This window comes from Rhinolophus hipposideros (genome assembly GCF_964194185.1).
Source record: "Rhinolophus hipposideros genome assembly, chromosome: 21".
NCBI lineage: Eukaryota > Metazoa > Chordata > Mammalia > Chiroptera > Rhinolophidae > Rhinolophus > Rhinolophus hipposideros.
In genome coordinates, this window is record NC_138067.1 from 45,867,380 (window position 1) to 45,887,050 (window position 19,671).

General features: G+C 39.0%; 1 protein-coding gene across 2 annotated transcripts; it reads left to right on the forward strand.

Annotated features, from left to right (window-relative positions):
* Positions 1 to 1,797: 1,797 nt before the first annotated feature.
* On the forward strand, positions 1,798 to 19,115 carry LOC308490060 (uncharacterized protein). Of its 2 annotated transcripts, none has more exons than XM_081031799.1 (4): positions 1,798 to 2,009; positions 8,993 to 9,119; positions 9,389 to 9,478; positions 13,598 to 19,115. In XM_081031799.1, the coding sequence occupies exons 1-4, from the start codon at positions 1,992 to 1,994 to the stop codon at positions 15,469 to 15,471; spliced, it is 2,109 nt and encodes a 702-aa protein (XP_080887925.1). In that variant the 5' UTR covers positions 1,798 to 1,991; the 3' UTR covers positions 15,472 to 19,115. The 2 variants fall into 2 exon arrangements, with proteins under 2 accessions (XP_080887925.1, XP_080887926.1); XM_081031800.1 differs by having other exon boundaries at positions 1,798 to 1,937.
* The last annotated feature ends 556 nt before the right edge of the window (positions 19,116 to 19,671 follow it).

Here is a 19,671-nt window from a genome sequence, read left to right on the forward strand (position 1 = left end):
TACAAGCATAATATCTGAATTCATTTAAAGCTGTATGTGATGGACAACACTATTATCTACTATGCAGGTGAGAAAAATAAAGAAAGCCTTAGCATAACAGAATGCCTTTATCCTGTGGCCTCACCACACTAAATATTATTCAATCTTTATGAATCTTAAGGGTTAACACATTTTTGTTTCATATTTACTTTGCATTTATTTGAATAAATGCATTTTAAAAATGCATTTAAATAGTAGTAATGCATTTAAAATTGTTTTATTTGTGATTTTCAAAAAACGAGGGCTATTAGCTATTTTTAAAAATTAGGTTGGTCTTTTTCTTTAAGATCTCTTTATAATAAATCCTTGAGTGGATACCGAGAAAGTGGATTTCTTATATTAGTGGGAATGGAAAATGGTACAATGACTCTGGAAAATAGTTTGGCAATTTCTCCTTTCTATATCTACTGGTATATGTATATCACACAGGCATTTCATTTTCTTTCCCTCCAATCTTCCAACATATGACAACAGGTTCAGTTAGAGCCATATTTATGGTTTACAGTACTATGACTTTGTTGATGCTATTGTAACTGTACCCCATAAGCCAGGTCCTCTGCTCATCCCAAGTTAGATGCTCTGCTTTTCCCCTAAAGAGGACTTTTCCCCTAACGAGTTGAACTTTAGTTGCATTAACCTACCCTAATGTTTATATTATGGAGCTCAGCAAGATTGTGACCAGTTTCTGAGTCACTAACTTGTGACTTTCTGGTCAACCAACATTTTCGGGAGGACTACAGCAATAATATTAAAACAATATTGTTGCTTTCTCATAGAAAATCAATGGCCACGATAATTTACCTTACTTTGCATAAAATAAGACTCAAGACCACACCTGACGCATAGGACCCTCTGATGGTGTTTAAGAGTCTGCTCCTTGAGATCTTATCAAGAGCATGAAAACCACAGGAATTTACCCTAACTCCCCCTCCCATTCCTCTTCTCCAAGTAAAAAACCCTTACCCTAGTCCAGTGAATAGGACGGATTCACAGCACTGTTAGGTCTCCCGTCTCTGTTGGCACCTTTTCGATTAATAACACTTTACATACTCCAAACTCTGACACATTGAGTTTTGGCTTTTCAAGGCGTGAGGCACATGAACAGTAGTTTGGTAACACATTGCAACTGACATTCAGTATAACATGATCACAACCTGTTATTCTCCTGAAGTTGTCATATTTCCCTAATTTCTGGCCACTGGTCTTCACAGCGCTGCCTTCCCCTCCCGGGTCCAAAGGGAAAGCTCAGCATCTATCACAGGGTCTGCCCTTTGCATTTACTGACTTTTCCTGGCTTTTACTGGTCTTTTCCCCATGATACCCCCAAACAGAACTTTGGCGCGTACTAGCCGCTTTTACTTCCTAGTCTATGACCCTCGCCACTCTACCGTCAGAGCTTCTCTAACCCCCGTTTTCTGTTTAAAAGTCGCTTTGAGCCAATTTCTGTTAGGAACTCGGCCCAGGTTCCCTCCATCCGCGGTTCGCCTTTTCCAAGAGCCAGTAACGTGCTGTAAGACGCCTACCCTTCCTGCGCCGTTTCCTAACTTTTGTACAAAGTTTTGAATAAACGTCGCTGCCGTTTTAATTTTCTAGTCACCTCGCTGAAAGGCATTCAGCTCACGCCGTTTTTGTGTTGTGTAAGCTCGACCCTGTGCACATATCTCCATTTTAGGTCAAGGGTGCCAGAAAGTGGGACGGTTTCGATGACCTCCTATCTTCCCAGCCCGCCCTGCTTACGCGCGCAAAATTGGCCTCTGTGCCCACCGTAGGTCCGCTCTTCCAAGATGGCCGCTCCCACAGGCCACAGAGAGAGAGTGCAGCCATGTTACCCTTGAGGAAAAGCCAGAACTGCAGTTGTCTTTTCACTGCAGGAAAGTCCCAGACCCTTGTGGTCTACGGTACGTCTGTGATGAGGGAAGCGGACAAAGTTCAGCCATCAGGGGGTCGCAGTGATGTCTGCAGAAAAACGGGTCAGTGGCTGGGTTTTTTGGTGGACAGTGAAGAGGGAGGGTCTGTCGCCGTCCCCCTTGGGTGATGCAGGTGGAATTGCAGGGAGCCCTAAGTGGTCCGTAATGGGGATGTGTGAGATTGAGGTGCCCCTTGTCAGGAGGCGTTCTTGTGGTTACAGATCTCCAGAGATCAATGACTTAGTCCTGAAAGCACATTTTGGGGTTTCTGCTGCTAACTCTCTGTGGCGCTCAGTGATGTGAACTGGAGAGTGGCTGGCGTTTGTCAGTGAGCGCTCTTTGGGATTCGAGTATGGTTTGGGGGCTAACTGCCGGATAAACTGTTTCCGGGTAAATGTATGGGGGTCTCGAATTCACCGGGGTGGTGGGAGTAAGCGTCTGGAGCTCCGATGCGCGTGTGGGCCGCTACTCTGGACGCCTGGGTACCTGGGCCTCTGTGTGTGTTGAGCTCAAACCTTGGCTGCTGGAACAGATTTAACGCACGTTCACAGATGGCTGTTGTAGTGTGTGCATAGTTTCATCTGTCTGACAGCAGTGTCTGTCTGTTTTGCATTCAGATCTTGCTATCCACTCAAACATCATGCAGCCAAAGAGTAAGTTGGGTTCAAAGCACTAGTCTAGTATTTTCTCATTGCACATAATTTACCACTGGCCGCCTCCGAGTTCCACACACAGAACTTTGGGAATAGAGATACTGTAGCTTGGGGGAATTTAATGTAAGATGTCGATAGTAACCTACTGCATTTTTTAAGAAAGAAAAAAAAAGTTCATGGCCCCCTACCGCCTTTGAGGTCCAAGTACCTCAAAGTTTTGGCATTTACCACTAGTTTTTGGCATCCCTTACTCTTGAACTATCAGAAATGAAAGGTTTTTGGCGAGGTGCACGACCCAGAGGTCCATTAGATGCATATCTAATACTAGATTGTTTTATATTTAAGATGCAGCTCATCTTTTGTACTGCAAGATTCCTGCCCATTCCTCTTGGCTATTTCTTTTCAGATTCTTTCTGACACACGTGAAAGAACATCGGTGTCACTGTAAATTCTGTTCCCAAAGGATAATCCTTGTCAAAATTTTAATATATTTCCATGTTAGGCTTTGATATTACGTGCTTAATATTCATAATTCAGATAAATTTCATAAATGGAACTATGATTTTCTTTTTCACTTTATTTCATGTAGAAAACATTTACAAATTATGTTTAATGTGTGAACCGGTGGTATAAGTGAATTCACATTAAATGTTTGCATACATTTATATATAGGTGAAAGGTTTAAAATATTTACGTATCATTTTAAGGAATATTTTATGGTTATGCATTTACCCATGGATTTGTCCCCTGCCTTTGATCTCCAGTCTAGACTACTTACTTTTATTGCAATTGTAAGTGTGTTATTTTCTAACTCCCCTTTCCTTATAATTTTCTATATGATAAAAGAGCAATTAACTTTAAATATTTATATTTAGTCATGTTACTAAATTCTTAACATCACAATATCTTTCTCTCCACCCCACATTTTAGTGGGAAAATTTGCAAACAGACACAAATATTGAAAGAATTTTAAAGTAACCACCCATATACCCTACCACCTAGATTTTTTTCATTAATCACATTACAGTAGCTTTATCGATCCTCTGTTCATACATCAGTCTTTTGTTGTGTGTTTTGGTGCATTTCAAAATAAGTTGTGGACCTTTACCGTTACTCTAAATACTTCTGTAATCACATGATTAATTAAAGTTCTACCGAGAGCCTTTTACTTGTTTCCTTTGTTTACTTAATGAACAGAGATTTTTATTTACTTTTTAACAGAGATCTTTTTTACCAATAATTTTGGCCTGCTCTGAAATGCAGTGAAAGTTTACTTGGAATGAAATGAATCTGGTTTTTCAATCCAGATTCTGCCCCTTGCTCATAATTGCGATTAGTGTGACCTGTGTCTCTGTCCTTGTTTGCAAAAAGAGGACTTAAAATCTCTCCCTTGGGGTTATTTTGAAGATTCAATGAAGTAAAATAACTAAAATAGTGATTTGTAATGGCAAGAATGTAGCATATCTGAGTAAAAAAGGTTGCTATTTCCTCCATATAATGGTTTTGTGTTTTTTAAAGTTTGTATTTATAACTCATTTTCTCTCTCCCTCCTCCCTCCTGGTTTCTCTCTCTTTTTTTTTTTCAGTACTGAAAACTTTTAAAGCCATGAACTCAAATGAATGACCTAGCAATAGCAATTTTATTTTGATATAGAATGCTTTATTTTTCTGATTTAAAACTAAGTGCTCCTATGAAAAATATAAGGAAGAAAATAAAAATGACCTGTCAAATATCACATTGTTGCCAACATTTCCTTTTCAGAATTATTTAGAAATGGATTTTCAGGTTACCAGTGATACTTTTCTTGTCCGTTTTCAATTGAATTAAATTATTCTCATGAAATGCTCTGCTATTTAACACTGACGCTTGACTTGTGTGTCCTTTAGGATGTATACTTTTTCTACTTAAATTTCGTAACAAGCCACCTGACTAAAGAGGTATTACAGACATATTAGGCAAATACTGATAATTTGCCTCTTTTATATTATAAAATCATCTTTGATTCTTTTTCAGACTGTATTGCATTGGGTAATTTTTCCAAACCCAAATTCTCAATTCTGCCATTACAGTGTGAAAACAGCCTGACTGACACAACAAATGGCTGTGTTCCCATAAAACTTCATTTACAAAAACAGGTGGTCCGGGCCCTGGTCGTTCCATTACTGACTTTTTTAAAATTATTATTTTTTATTTTTCAATTACAGTTGACATACTGCTCCACCATCTTGACCGGAAGTACCCCTATTGATTCATGATTTAGATGATCATATGGCTTTTCTGCTCTAATTTGGCGTTGGGCAACTAAACCCAGGGACCAAATCTGGCCTAGTGCCTTTTTTTGTTAATGAAGTTTTATTGGAACCCAGCCACAGCTATTTTTTTTAATTAAATATGACTGCTTGTAAGCTACAATGGTAGAGTTGAGTAATTGCCACAGAAACCAGATACATTACATTTTTCCTCTCTTTTAACATGAAAATTATTTGTTTCTGAAAATTATTAGTTTTATTTCTGACACTAGAGATTACAAATAACATACAGCCTTTATTTGTCATAGTGTTCTGGTAATTAGTGCTTTTATGCTCTTCGCTATCTGTCCAGAGGTCTTGAACCCTTTCTCATGTACCCACCTCCTAATTTATATGCTATCCTGGTATATTTTAACTCTTAGGTTTTTAAAACGTCCTGAGATATGATCATTATTTTTCCGGTCGGTACTAATTTAGTCTTAATCACTTACTTATCAATTTTGGTCCCCTTCACTTCTCGCTTCTCTGCTTACATCAGAGACTCCTTTCCTTTTGCTTGAAGAACACTTAACATTTGCTGTTACAGGTCTTGTGTTGAAGAATTTTCTCTAGTTTTGCCTACAAATGCCTTTATTTCAGTTTTATTGCTAATGGATATTTTTGTTGACTATACTGTGTAGTTTTATACTTAATACTCTACTGAGCATTAAGAGGTGGATGGTAATGAGAAATTAAATAAGACACTGCTTATTATTTGCATAGTACAGTGTTCTTCAAGTGGAAGTCTGTATACCCTGGAATGTAAACACACTTCTGAAGAGGTACATGGATACATGTGGTTTAAAAGAAAAAATGTAAACCTCCTAACTATATGTCTGCTTTCCTGAAATTCATCTGCCTGAGGATGCCCCTGCCATTTGGGTATCAGGCTGTGCTGTCCTTCCTACATCCCCTTTCACAGTCTTACTACTTCCACTTTACAAAAAAAAGCTGTGCTTCCCCAATACTGGGAATGTTAGGTTTTGTTGGCCCAGAGGTAAAAGCTCCGGAGCACTTAATAAAAAGAGATCTGTTGGGGCTTCAGTGATGACATCTGGGCCTAAAGGGTATGTGCCACTCAGATTAATTTGCTCTTCAGCCCACAAGTGGTGACTCCCCAGGAACAAAAGGGATCAAAGAAAAGAAGGAGGAGGAGATTCAGGACTTAGGTATCGTCATTTCTGGGCACATCCTTGATTGGTGGCTCATAGTTTTGAACAGAAATTTCGAGCTGGTTCAGAGGAGCTAAAGCCAGAGTTTCCCTGTTAGCAGCCATTTCCCAAAACAAGAAGAATATGATCCAGACCCAGGTGACTTTTGGTTTTTTTTATGTCTCTCCTGTATTCCCTAGTGGATATGTCTGTAAAAATCAGGGCAGTTAAGTAGGGGAGTTTTAATTGGGAATAGCAGGACTTGGAGAAATCTGGACAAAGTAGGATCAGGAATATTATTCATAGGATTCATACTCCATGATTCATGTTGGAATATAGTGTGTGACTGTGCAAGACACTGTCGGTTACATTAACTGTCAGTGTACATCTAATATCTGACAGCCATTACGTGAGAATCATAAGTGATGTGATAGGCATTACTATGATCTGTTTCTACTCCCCATACTTCTTACACCAGATGTGTGGGTTTTTCCACACCAACAACCAACCAGTTCATCAACTCTCCAGACACCAACTGAGTGTCTACAATTTCATTCCATTTGGATACTACCTGGAGTTACTGTCATACTGCATGAGTTTAAGGGGCTCAGTGCCACAAGACCGCCCTCACTTTAGGTTCCCACGATATGCATACTTCTGACAAATTGGGGGTTCCTACAGTCCCTTCCTTGGGTTGGATAATTTACTGCAATGACTGACATAACTCAGGAATACTTTACTTACATTTACTAGTTTATTTTAAATGATACAACTTGGGAACAGCCAAATGGAGAAGATACATAGGGCAAGGCATGAGGGAAAAGGGAAGGACCTTCCATGCCCTCTCTAGGCAAGCCACCCTCCATGTGTTCACCAACTTGCAAGCTCTCCGAGCCCTGTAATTCAGTTTTTTATGGAGGCTCCATTCCATAGGTGTGGTTGATTAAATCAACAGTCATTGTTAAATAGCTCAGTCTCTAGCCTGCTCCCCTCACTGGAGGGCTAGGGAGGAACTGAGTTCTAACCCTCTAATCACAAGTTTGGTTCCCTTGGCAACCAGCCCCCATTCTGAAGCTATCTGAGGGCCCACCAAGAATCACCTCATTAGATTTGTTATGAGTAACACAAGACACCCCTCTGTCACTTCGGAAATTCCAAGAGTTTTAAGAGCTCTTCTGCCACCAACTATGGCTGAAGATCAAATATGTATTTGTATTATATCACGCTACATAGGCATCAACTGTGAGGAGAAAGCAGACCAGCTCCTCAAGAGACGTTCATGCTTCGTGGCCCATAGGTCTGAAATTCACATAGGTCTTTGATGATTCTTCGTATAGGTGATGTGATGGGTGGTGTCCTTACTTCTCATAAATGTAAAAACATGTTTCCTACAGCTGTTTCTTCATTTTATCTAATATGATATTAACCCTGCCTAATGATATACATGCATACATAGGCTTTGTCTGTGCATATATGTGTCCATATATATTCTTTAATAGTTTTTTTAAGCAAATTTGCTTAATCATCTAATAATGTTTTGTGTTTTATATACATTTTGTACAGTTTCTGTTTAGTATATTAACCACGGAAATTAGCCTGTATTGTTTATGATTCTAGCATCTGGAATCTCTTCATTATTGACACAACTGCTCATGGTGAATTTAGGAATCTATTATTCATCCACTTATAAATAGGATATAGTTCAGTATTGGCAAATAAATGCTTGTGAGTTAATAAAAAATATATATATTAGTCTTTGCCCCCAGTTCCTGTACAAAGCTCCTAAAATTGTTGTAATTTCCTAAGAGATAGGAGCACTGAAAACATTTCTTGTTCTAAAATTGGTCTTTGACCCTGTTCCTGACAAAAGGCTCTTGAAACCCTTATAATTTTGTGGATGATAAGATTGTCTTTTGTTCTAATGAGGTGACTCTGGGTGAGGTCACCAGAAAGACCAAGCCATGATTCGAAGCTGGGAACTTTCAGCCCATACTCCCCATTCTCTGTGAAGGGAGGAGGACTGAAAACGGAGTTAGTTATCAATCATTCCTACATGAAGAAGCCCCCATAAAATCTCAAGAGTATGGGGTTTGGAGAGCTTCCGGGTTGGTGCAGATGTGGAAGTGCTGGGAGAGTGGTGCCTGTAGAGAGCATGGCAGCTCGGCCACTTCCCACATCCCTGGCTCTACGCATCTCTTCCATCTGGATGGTCATCTGTGTCTTCTCTCATATCCTTTTAAAAAAGAATAGTAAATATAAGTGAACTGTGTCCCTGAGATCTGTGAGCCTCTCTAGCAAATTCATTGAACCCAAGGAGGGAGTCATGGGAACCTCTGATCTATAATTGGTCAGTCAAGCCCAGGTGACAGCCCGAACTTGTGACTGATAACTAAAGCCGGAGGGTGAAGGGCCGTCTTGTGGGACTGAGCCCTTAACCTGTGAGATCTGATGCTATCTGCTGGGCTATAGTGTTAGAATTGAGTTAAATTGTAGGACACCAACTGCTGTCACGGAGAATTGCTTGCTGTGGGGAAAAACCCACACACATTTGGTGGCCATGAGTATCAGGCGTGCAGTATTCTGTGTGGGTAGTAAAGGAGACTCACACAGAAGAAACACACAGTAGAGAAGAACTGGGTTTCTCCCTGCAGAGGAAGGAAACCAAAACTGGGTTTTTCCTTCACTATGCTCAAATATATAAAGATTGCAAGTGTTCTTACTTTAGCAAGAGGGTTTAATGGTACATATTCCAGAAACATCTTTGTATTTTAAACTTTGTTGAATGAATGGAAAACTGCCTAGTGACACAGTATTTTATTAGGATTCTTATTCTATGACAGTGTACTAAGAAAAAAAAACCTACCAATTTCGTTGTGGTGAAAGTGAGCAAAATAATTTCCTGTATTTTTTACCAAAAGGGCATCACCCCATTAAATAGCACGGTGTTGTTACAGGAGTCTCTGACATTTGATGACGTGGCTGTGGCCTTCACGTGGGAGGAGTGGCAGCTCCTGGCCCCCAAGCAGAAGGACCTGTACCGGGACGTGATGTTGGAGAACTACAGCAACCTGGTGTCAGCGGGTGAGGACGGCTCCCCTGTATCACTCAGAGGGTCCCCAGTCAGTGGCCTTTCCATTCTCAGCTGCTTAACTCTTCAGAATAACAATAGTTCTCTGCAGCAATGGTAGACTCTCAGTTCATCCCTTTGCCCCAGAGAAGAGGGTATAATGTCCCCTCTCCTGAGAGAAAAGCCTTTGTGCTACAGACACGAAACCTCTTCATTCCCTAAAATGTAACACTCCCATCTTGACAGGCCCCAACCCACATTGTCTTTCATTTCCCACAAGCAGGGTATCAAGTCAGCAAACCAGATGTGTTCTGCAAGTTGGAACATGGAGAACTGTGGACAATAGATAAAATCCATAGTCAGAACTGTCCAGGTGAGTGAGAGAACCAGCAAGGGGGGCGACCGGGGAAGCCATATTCTAGTTAGAGAAGGCGTCAGAGCTGTGACGTGTCTGAGGAAACGTGAACAGCCCCTCCACTAATCTTTCTCCCCATATGAGAACTCTTTTTCTCTGTACAAATTCAGAGGAAAATATACTCCTTTTTTCTTCTCTGAACCCTGACTTCTGTTTATTTTATATGTATCTTGTTTTTGTTTGTTTCCATACTTTTCTTCTTCATATGATTCTCAAATCTTCCTCTTCTTCATCCATGGTCACAGTGTCTGCCTGGGTTGCCATCTCTCTTACTGTGAAATTCCACTTTCCACTTCTCTGGAAAGACTCAACTTTGAATTCATCATATTTTTCTTACTACTGGGTCTTCCTGTCCTGTTAGGAGATAGTGATTTTTTTTTTTTCCAGAACATCCAACCCCAACTTGGATGTGTCCCCATGATAACCTGGTTTTCAAGGTGCATTTGCATCTTTCTTTGGCTCCCCTTACAGTAAGGTTCTCCATACTCAATTATCATAACTCTTAAAGGTTTTCCTCCACTCCCATGAGTTAACCTCTTTCTGTTCTCTGAAATGGACTCACAAATTGACTTCTCCCTCAATATTGTCTAATGTATGCTTCCTTCCTATGTATTTTACTCATCTTCATGACAACTGGTCTATGAGTTCCCATTTTATGTTTGAGAGCAGAAATCATCTTCTGCACCTTTTAAATTCTATCCATCCTGGCATCACCTGGAATGTTGTCTACATGCTGAACTCTCTTCTTAAAGGTCTTGACTGTTTCATTTGATAAACAAGAAAAGATCTTTTTTGATTATTTTGTAAAAGACTTTCTAGTATACAAGACACAACCGTGTCCGACTGTATATAGCCTCCAATTAGTTTTCTTTGTTTATACTTTGTCTTTAGTTATCTGTGTTATGACTCAATGTGGATTTGTGTTTATATAAATTTTGTATGATTTCATGTTAAACCTCAAATAAATGCTTGCTTATGGGGGGAAAAAGGATCTTTTTAACACACTAGATGATTTGTAGTCCAAACTAGGTCATAACTTATGTCTGCTTCAAATGACTTCCTTTCTAGTTTTCCTAATTTAGATTTTTCTTTATTCTTAGATGTTATCACTGCATTTATTTTCCTAAAGATTTTGTTTTCACATCATATTTTTAGAGTTTTATTTACATTGAATTCACATGCTATGTAATTTACCAATTTAAAGTATATAATTCAGTGTTTTTTAGTATATTCACGTAGCTATGTGACCATTACCACAATCAGTTTTGGAACATTTTATATGTATACATTCTCATCATAGCCTTGATTCCTATAACTTTGTAGTAAGTTTCGAAATTGGAAAGTGAATCCTCTAACTGTTCTTTCAAGACTATTTTGATTCCTGGATCTTTTAATTTCCATTTGAATTTTAGAATCAGCTTGTGAATTTCTGCACAAAAAACACACACAAAAAACCAACTGGGATTTTGATAGGAATTACACTAACTCTGTATCTCCATAATTCCATCTTCACCATATTAAAATTTGGATTCATGATCATTGGGTGTTTTTCTTTCTAATTTTGCCCAACAACATTTTGTAAGTTTCAAAATAAAAGCTTTGTAGTTCCTTTCTTAAATTTATTCCTAAATATGGTATTCTTTTGTATTATGCAGTAAATGGAATTCTTTTCTTCATTACATTTTCACATTATTTATTGCTAGAATATAGAAATATTTTGAATCAATGACTTTCCTATCATATTTTGATGACACATAGTCCCAGGTAACGAGGTTTCCTGCCATGTGAGATTGCAGTGTCTCTTTCAGTGATCTCCGTGATATGATATCATCTTGATTCTAAAGAGTTTCTGTCTTCTTCCTAAACATTCTTTAATGTGTTCTATACATGTGATTGTCTCTTGCAATCGACATGATCATTTTATTCCTTTAAAACTTGCATTCTAATAGCCTAATGTTTTTGAAGCTAACAGCAGTACAAAAAAGATAGAAAAAATAGACCTTTGACCCCTACTCTTCACATTGCTTTCATTCTCAATGGAAGTACTACTATATTATCAATAATAAACATACATCTTAGGGTAAAAATTGCTTTACCGAAAATTAAAGCAATGGATTGAAGTGTGGGTGTTGCATTCTGGAACTGTGCTTTTAGAAGTGGGAATTGCTCTTTGATAGGATGCCTTTGAGCACATGCATGAGGGATGTGAAAAAGCTCCCTGGAGTTTTCTAAGTGTGAGACAAATGGAAGTTCAAAGATCTGAATCTGGAATGTGTTTGAGGAACTTCTAGGAAGCTTATATGGATAAAGAGTAATGAACGAGAGGGGAAAATAACTGGACATAAGAACAATGGGGTGGTAACTGGAGGTTTTGGGACATAGGTCACACATTGCCTAACAAGGGTATTCAAGACCTTGATTTCATCTTGAATGAGTTGAAAAACCAGTAGGGAGTTTTGAATAGAGGAGTGGCATTATATAACTAATTTTTTAAATGGCTACTTTGCCTATAATCTAGGAGGTAGACATTTTCAATGAGGGAGGTGTACTGTTTTACCCCTGGTTACAATTTGTAACTGTAAAACAATGCAGATTAAAATCATCAAAGATAAAAGGTGCATAGGAAAGAATCCAGGAAAAACTAGACACAAGTTTCTAGTTGCCCTTTACCTGTAGAATTTTCTCACCAACGATGTTTAACAATGTATGAAATCTTGCCAACCAGGGAAGCTAACCCAGTCTGCTGTCCCTAGCCCCCCAGAGCCAAAAAGTTACAGTGTTGTCCAAAGCCTGACACAAATATAGTCATGCACCATAAATCACATGGTTAGCATAAACTATCCGGTATGGCCTACGACCTCAGTCATAAAAAGACACTCTTCTCAGGCAGGATATTCCAGAGACTCAGAAGTTATCTTCCAGTGATCAGCTAGGACAAGTCCTTTCTTTGGAATGTGCAGGGATAGCCTGCTGAATTAACACTTTACTACATAAGATTGCCTCCTTTTTATGTAGGAACATTGGAGAGTATGTTCCATCTAGACCATTGGAGTCTTAATGACAGAAGCTTTCATCTATATTTGAGATTAGTTCTTGGGAAGAGTTAGTTTAATGGTGGTCTGCAGAATGAAGAAGGGTGGCAAGTTTTTAGAATACGATAACCCTTAGCAGTCTATCACACTTGTCTTGAAATCAGATGCTGAGGATCCACATTCTTATTCACCACTGTATTTGTTCTACACACCAGGCCATAATACTCAGTGTTTGGTTCTCTTTGGTGGGCTTGTTGAATTCCAAAACTTTACATGTTGAAATGACCAAAGCCTTGGCCCTGTGCCTTCACCTTTTATTCTATGTTTCTAAACACAGTCTCATTCAGTACTTTCTTTGAATAATTTGTATATGTTGATGGGATCTACACTGCTCTTTTCAGATAAGACCTTTTTTAAGATTTATATATTCAAACAGTTTCTTCATGTTTGTAATTGGATATGTAACTGTCATAGTAAACTTTGTTTCACAGTGCACACTAGATTTTCCTTTCATTCTGTGCTTCAGTAATGTTCCTCATTTCATTAAGAGACATTCCACCTATCCAGTGGCTCAAGTCACATAATTCCTGGAGTAATCCTTGAGTCCTCACCTTCATTAACCTCTTCCCACTGCTCCCATTGAGCTCCTCAGTGGACCTTGTCTTTTCTTTAAATATATCCTGATTTCCTCCACCTCTTGCATCTCCATTGGTGAAAGTCCAACCTTCTAATCACTTGGTCTTTCTGATGATCAGCCACATCCTGACTGCTCTGCAGGAACCCTGTGCTTAGTCACCTCATTAGCATAAACTCAAATGTGATTTAAAGGGCTTGTTATGAGTAACAAAAGAGACTTCTATCACTTAGATAGTCACAGAGTTTTAGGAGCTCTGTATCATGAACTGGGCAAAAACCAAATGTATTTCTTATTATACAACATGTAGGGTTGTTTCTAAATATTATTTCACATGAAGGCATTTTGTAAAAGTTTTATTCCAAACAAAGATTATGAGAGAATACAAAATGATTCACTGTTCTTTCCTAGAAATCAAGGAAGTTCATGATGCTCTGCAGCATCACTTGCAAAGTCGAAGCCTTCAGAAGAGTGTGGAACAATGCTGTGAACATAATATGTTGGTAAATATTGTTAATCAGAGCAAAAGTCATTTCCCATTCAAGCAAAATCACGATACGGTTGACTTACATGAAAAACCTTTAAAATCAAATTACAGTTTTGAAAACCAGAACAGAAGTTGTAACTTAAAGCACTCTGCTGAGTTGAATGGAGATGGGACATCCTTTCTGCATGCTAACCATGAACAATTTTATACTGAAATTAAATTTCCTGTCATTGCAAAACCCTGGGATAAATTCCAGGTCATTAAGCAACAGAGAACTCACAACATAAAGAAAGCTCATGTATGCAGCCTGTGTGGGAAAGCCTTCTCCAGAAAATCCAGGCTCACCGAACATCAGAGAATTCATGCAGCACTGAAGCAGTATGAATGCACTGAATGTGATGAAACCTTCCTCAAGAAATCACAGTTCAAGATTCATCAGAAAACTCATATGGGAGAGAAACCTTATATGTGTAATGAATGCGGGAAAGTGTTCATCAAAAGGTGTCAGCTTGTTTATCATCACCGAACTCATACAGGAGAGAAACCCCATGGATGCAACCTATGTGGAAAGACCTTCTCTACAAAGTTTGGTCTCACTACACATCAGAAAACTCATACAGGAGAGAAGCCTTATGTGTGCAGTGAATGTGGAAAAGGCTTCATTGAGAAGCGGCGTCTTATTGCACATTGTCGAACTCATACTGGTGAGAAACCCTTTATATGCAATGAATGTGGGAAGGGCTTCACCTTGAAGAACAGTCTTACCACACATCAACAAACTCATACAGAAGAGAAATTGTATACATGCAGTGAATGTGGGAAAGGCTTCTCAATGAAACACTGCCTTGTTGTACATCAACGAACTCATACTGGAGAGAAACCCTATATATGCAATGAATGTGGGAAAGGCTTCACTTTGAAGAGCCCTCTCATCAGACATCAGCGAATACATACAGGAGAGAAACCCTATGTCTGTAGTTTATGTGAAAAAGGTTTCACCATGAAGAGTGATCTCCTTGTACATCAACGAACTCATACTTCAGAGAAACCATATATATGCAATGAATGTGGAAAAGGCTTCACTGTGAAGAGTCGTCTGATTGTACATCAGCGAACTCATACAGGAGAGAAGCCCTATGTTTGCAGTGAATGTGGAAAAGGCTTTCCAGCAAAGATCCGCCTGATTGGACATCAACGGACTCATACAGGGGAGAAACCTTATATATGCAGTGAATGTGGAAAAGGCTTCACAGAGAAGAGTCATCTTAATGTACATAGGCGCACTCATACAGGCGAGAAACCCTACATATGCAATGAATGTGGCAAAGGATTAACTGGGAAAAGCATGCTTGTTGCACATCTGCGAACTCATACTGGAGAGAGACCGTACATGTGCAACGAATGTGGAAAAGGCTTCACCATGAAAAGTACGCTAGGTATACATCAGCAAACTCATACTGGAGAGAAACTGTACAAATGCAATGAATGCGGTAGAGACTTTAGGAAGAAGACATGCCTCATACAACATCAGAGATTTCATGCAGGAAAGACTTCCTTTGTATGTACTGAATGTGGAAAGTTTTCATTGCGCAAGAATGATCTCATTACCCATCAGAGAATTCACACAGGAGAGAAACCCTATAAATGCAGTGAATGTGGAAAAGCCTTCACTACAAAGTCAGGGCTCAATGTCCATCAAAGAAAACATACAGGAGAGAGACCCTATGGGTGTACTGATTGCGGGAAAGCTTTTGCCCACTTGTCAATCCTTGTTAAACATAAGAGAATTCACAGGTAGTCACTTTGGGGAGGCCTATTGCCAGTTGTAGGCCCACAAGAAAATAGTATGCAATGAAGAATTATTTAATGCAAAGAACGTGGTATCGTGTTTACTGATCAATTATCTCATATTTTATATTGCAGAAAATTACTAAACACTCAAATAATATCAGCCCTGAAGACATTTTAGGATACTCATTAGCTGTCTAAAAAGTGTATGAGATAAAACCTATGAATGTGACTAGGAAAGCCTTCAGTGGGCAGACCCTGTCATATGTGATTATCATAGATTATGAATAAATGAATATTTCTAATTGTAGGAAAGCCTTTGCCCAAAAGTAAGACCTCAATAGATGTCAGTTCACACTAGAGAAATAATTTTTATATGGCAATGAATATGGTAGGGTTTGCAATAATATATGTTGCCTCATCATGTGCCAGGATATCCATACAGAAATAACTTAATACATCAATATGGTGGTCTTTAGCAAAATATCAGATAAGGAAAAAAGACTTGAATGAAGCATTCTGTCACAGGTCTAAACAGATAGTACATCTCACAAGCAACTGGGGACAGGATATCCTCAGCCATATTTCTAGTTACCCTGTCATTGATTTTACAAATTTTAAGTAATGGCAGTTACTTTCATCATGGATTAAGTTTTAATATGTACAATGCAGAAGTGTTCTCTGCCTATTTCATTAGATAATTCACTTTTGTGCTTCTTTAATTCCAGGTTTAAGTGTTATTTCAGAATACTTGAAGTACTTCAAAAAGAAACTGAATATATTCATTTCATGTGTATAACAATATATTTGGATGTGTTTAACCAAGTTTATAAGTAGCATGAAGTGGTTTAAAAAATTAATATAAATATCGTGTTTTTATAACAATTTTGAAATAAGTTTGGAGTCACAAAAACAAATATTCCAGAGATTTCCTAAATGCCCTACAGTCAGCTACTCCCAAAGGTAAAACCTTTGGTATAACCAGAGTTCACTATCAAATAGAGGAAAGTGAAATTGTTACAGTGCTGTTAAGTACAGGATTTATTTGGATCTCCAGTTTTAACATGCACTCATTTTTGCTTGGTTTTTACATACAGTTTTAAGAAACATCACATGCAGTTTTGTGTAACCAACACCACAATAAAACTTCAGAATATTTTATCACAAACTCCCTCATGCTACCCCTTCATAATCTCATGCTTTCCCCTACACTAACCCTTGGCATCACAGATCTCTTTATATCTGTAATTTTGCCATTTATAGAATATTAGAAAAATAGAATTATTTAGCATGTACCCTCATGAGATTGGCTATTTGACCTTGTGAGAAAGAGAAAATATATATATTGGTCTCTGATCTTGGTTTCTGGAATAGAGCTCCTGAAATCCTTGTAAATTCCTAAGTGATGAGTAGTAGGAGCATCTTTTGTTCTATTAAGTGAGCTCTCAGTGGAATTTTCAGCTCTATCTACCACCATCCAGAGAGAGGAGAGGGGCTAGAAATAGAGTTAATGATTGATCATGCTGAAGCCTGTATAAAATCCTAATAGTCAAGGATTCAGAGAGCTTCCAGGTTAGTGAATATATCGAAGTATTGGGAAGGTGACACACCCTCACTCTATGGAGACAGAAACTCCTGCATGTGGGACCCTCCCAGACCTCACTCTATGTATATCTTCATCTGGCTGTTCATCTGTGCCCTTTATCATGTCCTTCAGTAAACTAGTAAATTTAAGTGTTTCCCTGAGTTCTGTGAGACAGTCTAGCAAACTAATCAAACCTGAGAAGGGGGTATATAGAACATTCACTTTGTAGCCACATCCGAAGTTGTAGGTAATCTGGAGGCCCACTACATGAGATTGGCATCTGAAGTTTGGGGGAGCATTTTGTGGCCCTGAGCCCTTAACTTGTGGGATCTGACACTATCTCCAGGTAGATAGTATCAGAATTGAGTTAAATTGTAGGACACCCAGCTGGTGTCATGGAGAATTGCTTGATGTGAGGAAAACCACACATTTGGTGACCAGAAGGGTTGTAAATGTGGCACTAGTGTGCGTAAAGGAGAAACAGGCAGAAGACTGAACTGTAGGTTTTTCCAATACAGACTTCAAGTAAATCCAACCTAAGCTCCAGCCCGAAGCTCTCTGAGTCTCCTCTGCCATACTGATTGGGCATCAGACTTCGTGCAAACTGGCTGCACCCAAGGTGTTCCTGCCTAATGACTCAGGGGCACTGTCAACTTTCTGTTTTGTCCAAACCAATGATTAGAATGCATCCCATGCCACATTGGCCTTGGATAAGTTCCAGCCTCTGAAAACTTAAGCAGTAGGTCTGAGCTTGTGACCATCTCTTGCAAAGAGAGGAAGGCACTAGGGTGCCCATAAGACATTTTCATTCCTTCCCACCAGCAGAGTCATGTCAGCCATTATGGCCACTCCCATTAGAAACTCCAGAATATACTCTATGAGGTAATGGTGCCTTGTTACCTCAAAGAACCTGTCCAAGGTCAGAACTCAGACTTCCAGAAATGACCCAGAGCTCTGGCCACACACTCCTTTCAGGCCCTTGGTGTCCTTATCGACAGCCAAGGAGGGGCTTGGGAGAGAGCACTGGAATTGGAAGTGGTTTTGTACTTGGGTTCAGCCTTCGGCAGCTGCCAGTGGAGTCTTCAGAGGCTCAAGATCTGGTGAGCCTAGTTCTGAGTGTGGATCCCAGGGAGAGGCCTATGGAGTTGGTGAAGCATGTATGCATGTGAATGTCCGTGTTTGGGGTTTTTATTTGTGCTCAATCACTGAGGAGTCTGTGCATTAGTGTGAGAACTTTGGTTAAGGCTTTGTCTGAAGAGATTAAGGACTGATGATCAGGGCTTAGGGTCTGTCAACTCTGCTAACTTGGTGATTGAAAACTGGGTGGAAGGTGTGTACCAATGAACCCTATTTCTGTCTAAGTAGCGATTTAATATGGGGCTTGTGACACAGAGGAACTGGGGGTTGGGGAAGTAGTGTCAATAGACAAGCGTTTTGGTAGTAAATTTCAGATTGATTTTGAGGTCACTTGGGGAGTGCAGTGTTTATCTACTTAGGAACATAGGAGTCTGGAATTTTTGAGACCCATAGCCCCAGGCTAGTGGGTGCTTTGAAGCTCAACCTTTGGATGCTGGAAACATTTCCTTTCAGTCTTCAAGTCCAAGTTCCTTTTCAAGGTTCCTATTAAAAATTTGTAAATAAATCCTCTCTTCATTGTCCCCACAAAATTCAGAATAGTTCACCATGATCAAGTACTGTGTCTACAAATAAAGATAGGATTTTTGTTCATCTATGGCAGAGTTTATGCTTGGATATTTTCCTTTCAGGCTTATTGGACACAAGTAAAAACCATTTTCATAAATTCTCTATAAGACAATTTTGTTAAAAAATTTTTAGACTAACTTTCTACAAATTGGGGTCATCTGTCTGTCTTCTATTATGGCTGTACTTCCTTGTATTGTCTGTGGCAAATAAGAGTTGCTGTTACTCCACCTTATTGCCAGAATTTCATATATTGTTTTTTTTTGTGGTTGTTTTTTGTTTTTCAGCAATTCTAGTAGCAGGGTATCTTTATTACATTGCAGTGTTAATTTGTAATTCCCTAATAAATCATGTTGATCATCTTTTCATATGCTTATTTGCCATCTGTTTATCTTTGATTGAATGTGTATCCAAGGTCGGCCCAATTCTGAAATTGGATTTTCTTATTACTGACTTTGAAGAATTCTATGTTCTAGATACCAGTCCTTTATTAGATATACGACTTGTGTTTGGATGTGTTGAGATTCGTTTTTACTTGTTTTTGCCTATGGACCTCTAAGTGCTCCAGCACCCTTTTTTGGAAAGTCTTTCCTTTCTCCATTGAATAGCCTTTGTACCTTTGTCAAACAGTTGAATGTATTTGATTTGTGTGGGTCTTTTAGGCGCTCTCTATTCTGTTCCATTGATCTATATGTTTATCTTTTCACCAATGCTATCAACACTACTATAGGTTTATAAGTCTTGAAATCATAAGTCTGAGCCCTGTATGATGGTTCTTACTGGTCAGAATTGTTTTTGCTATTTTCAGTGGCGAAACTTGGCAAACATTACCTTTACCAGGAAATAAACATTGTCATTTTGATATGCTGTACCCCTAGATACAATGTGATGGGAAAGTGCCTTGATTTCTGAGGTGTGTTTCCC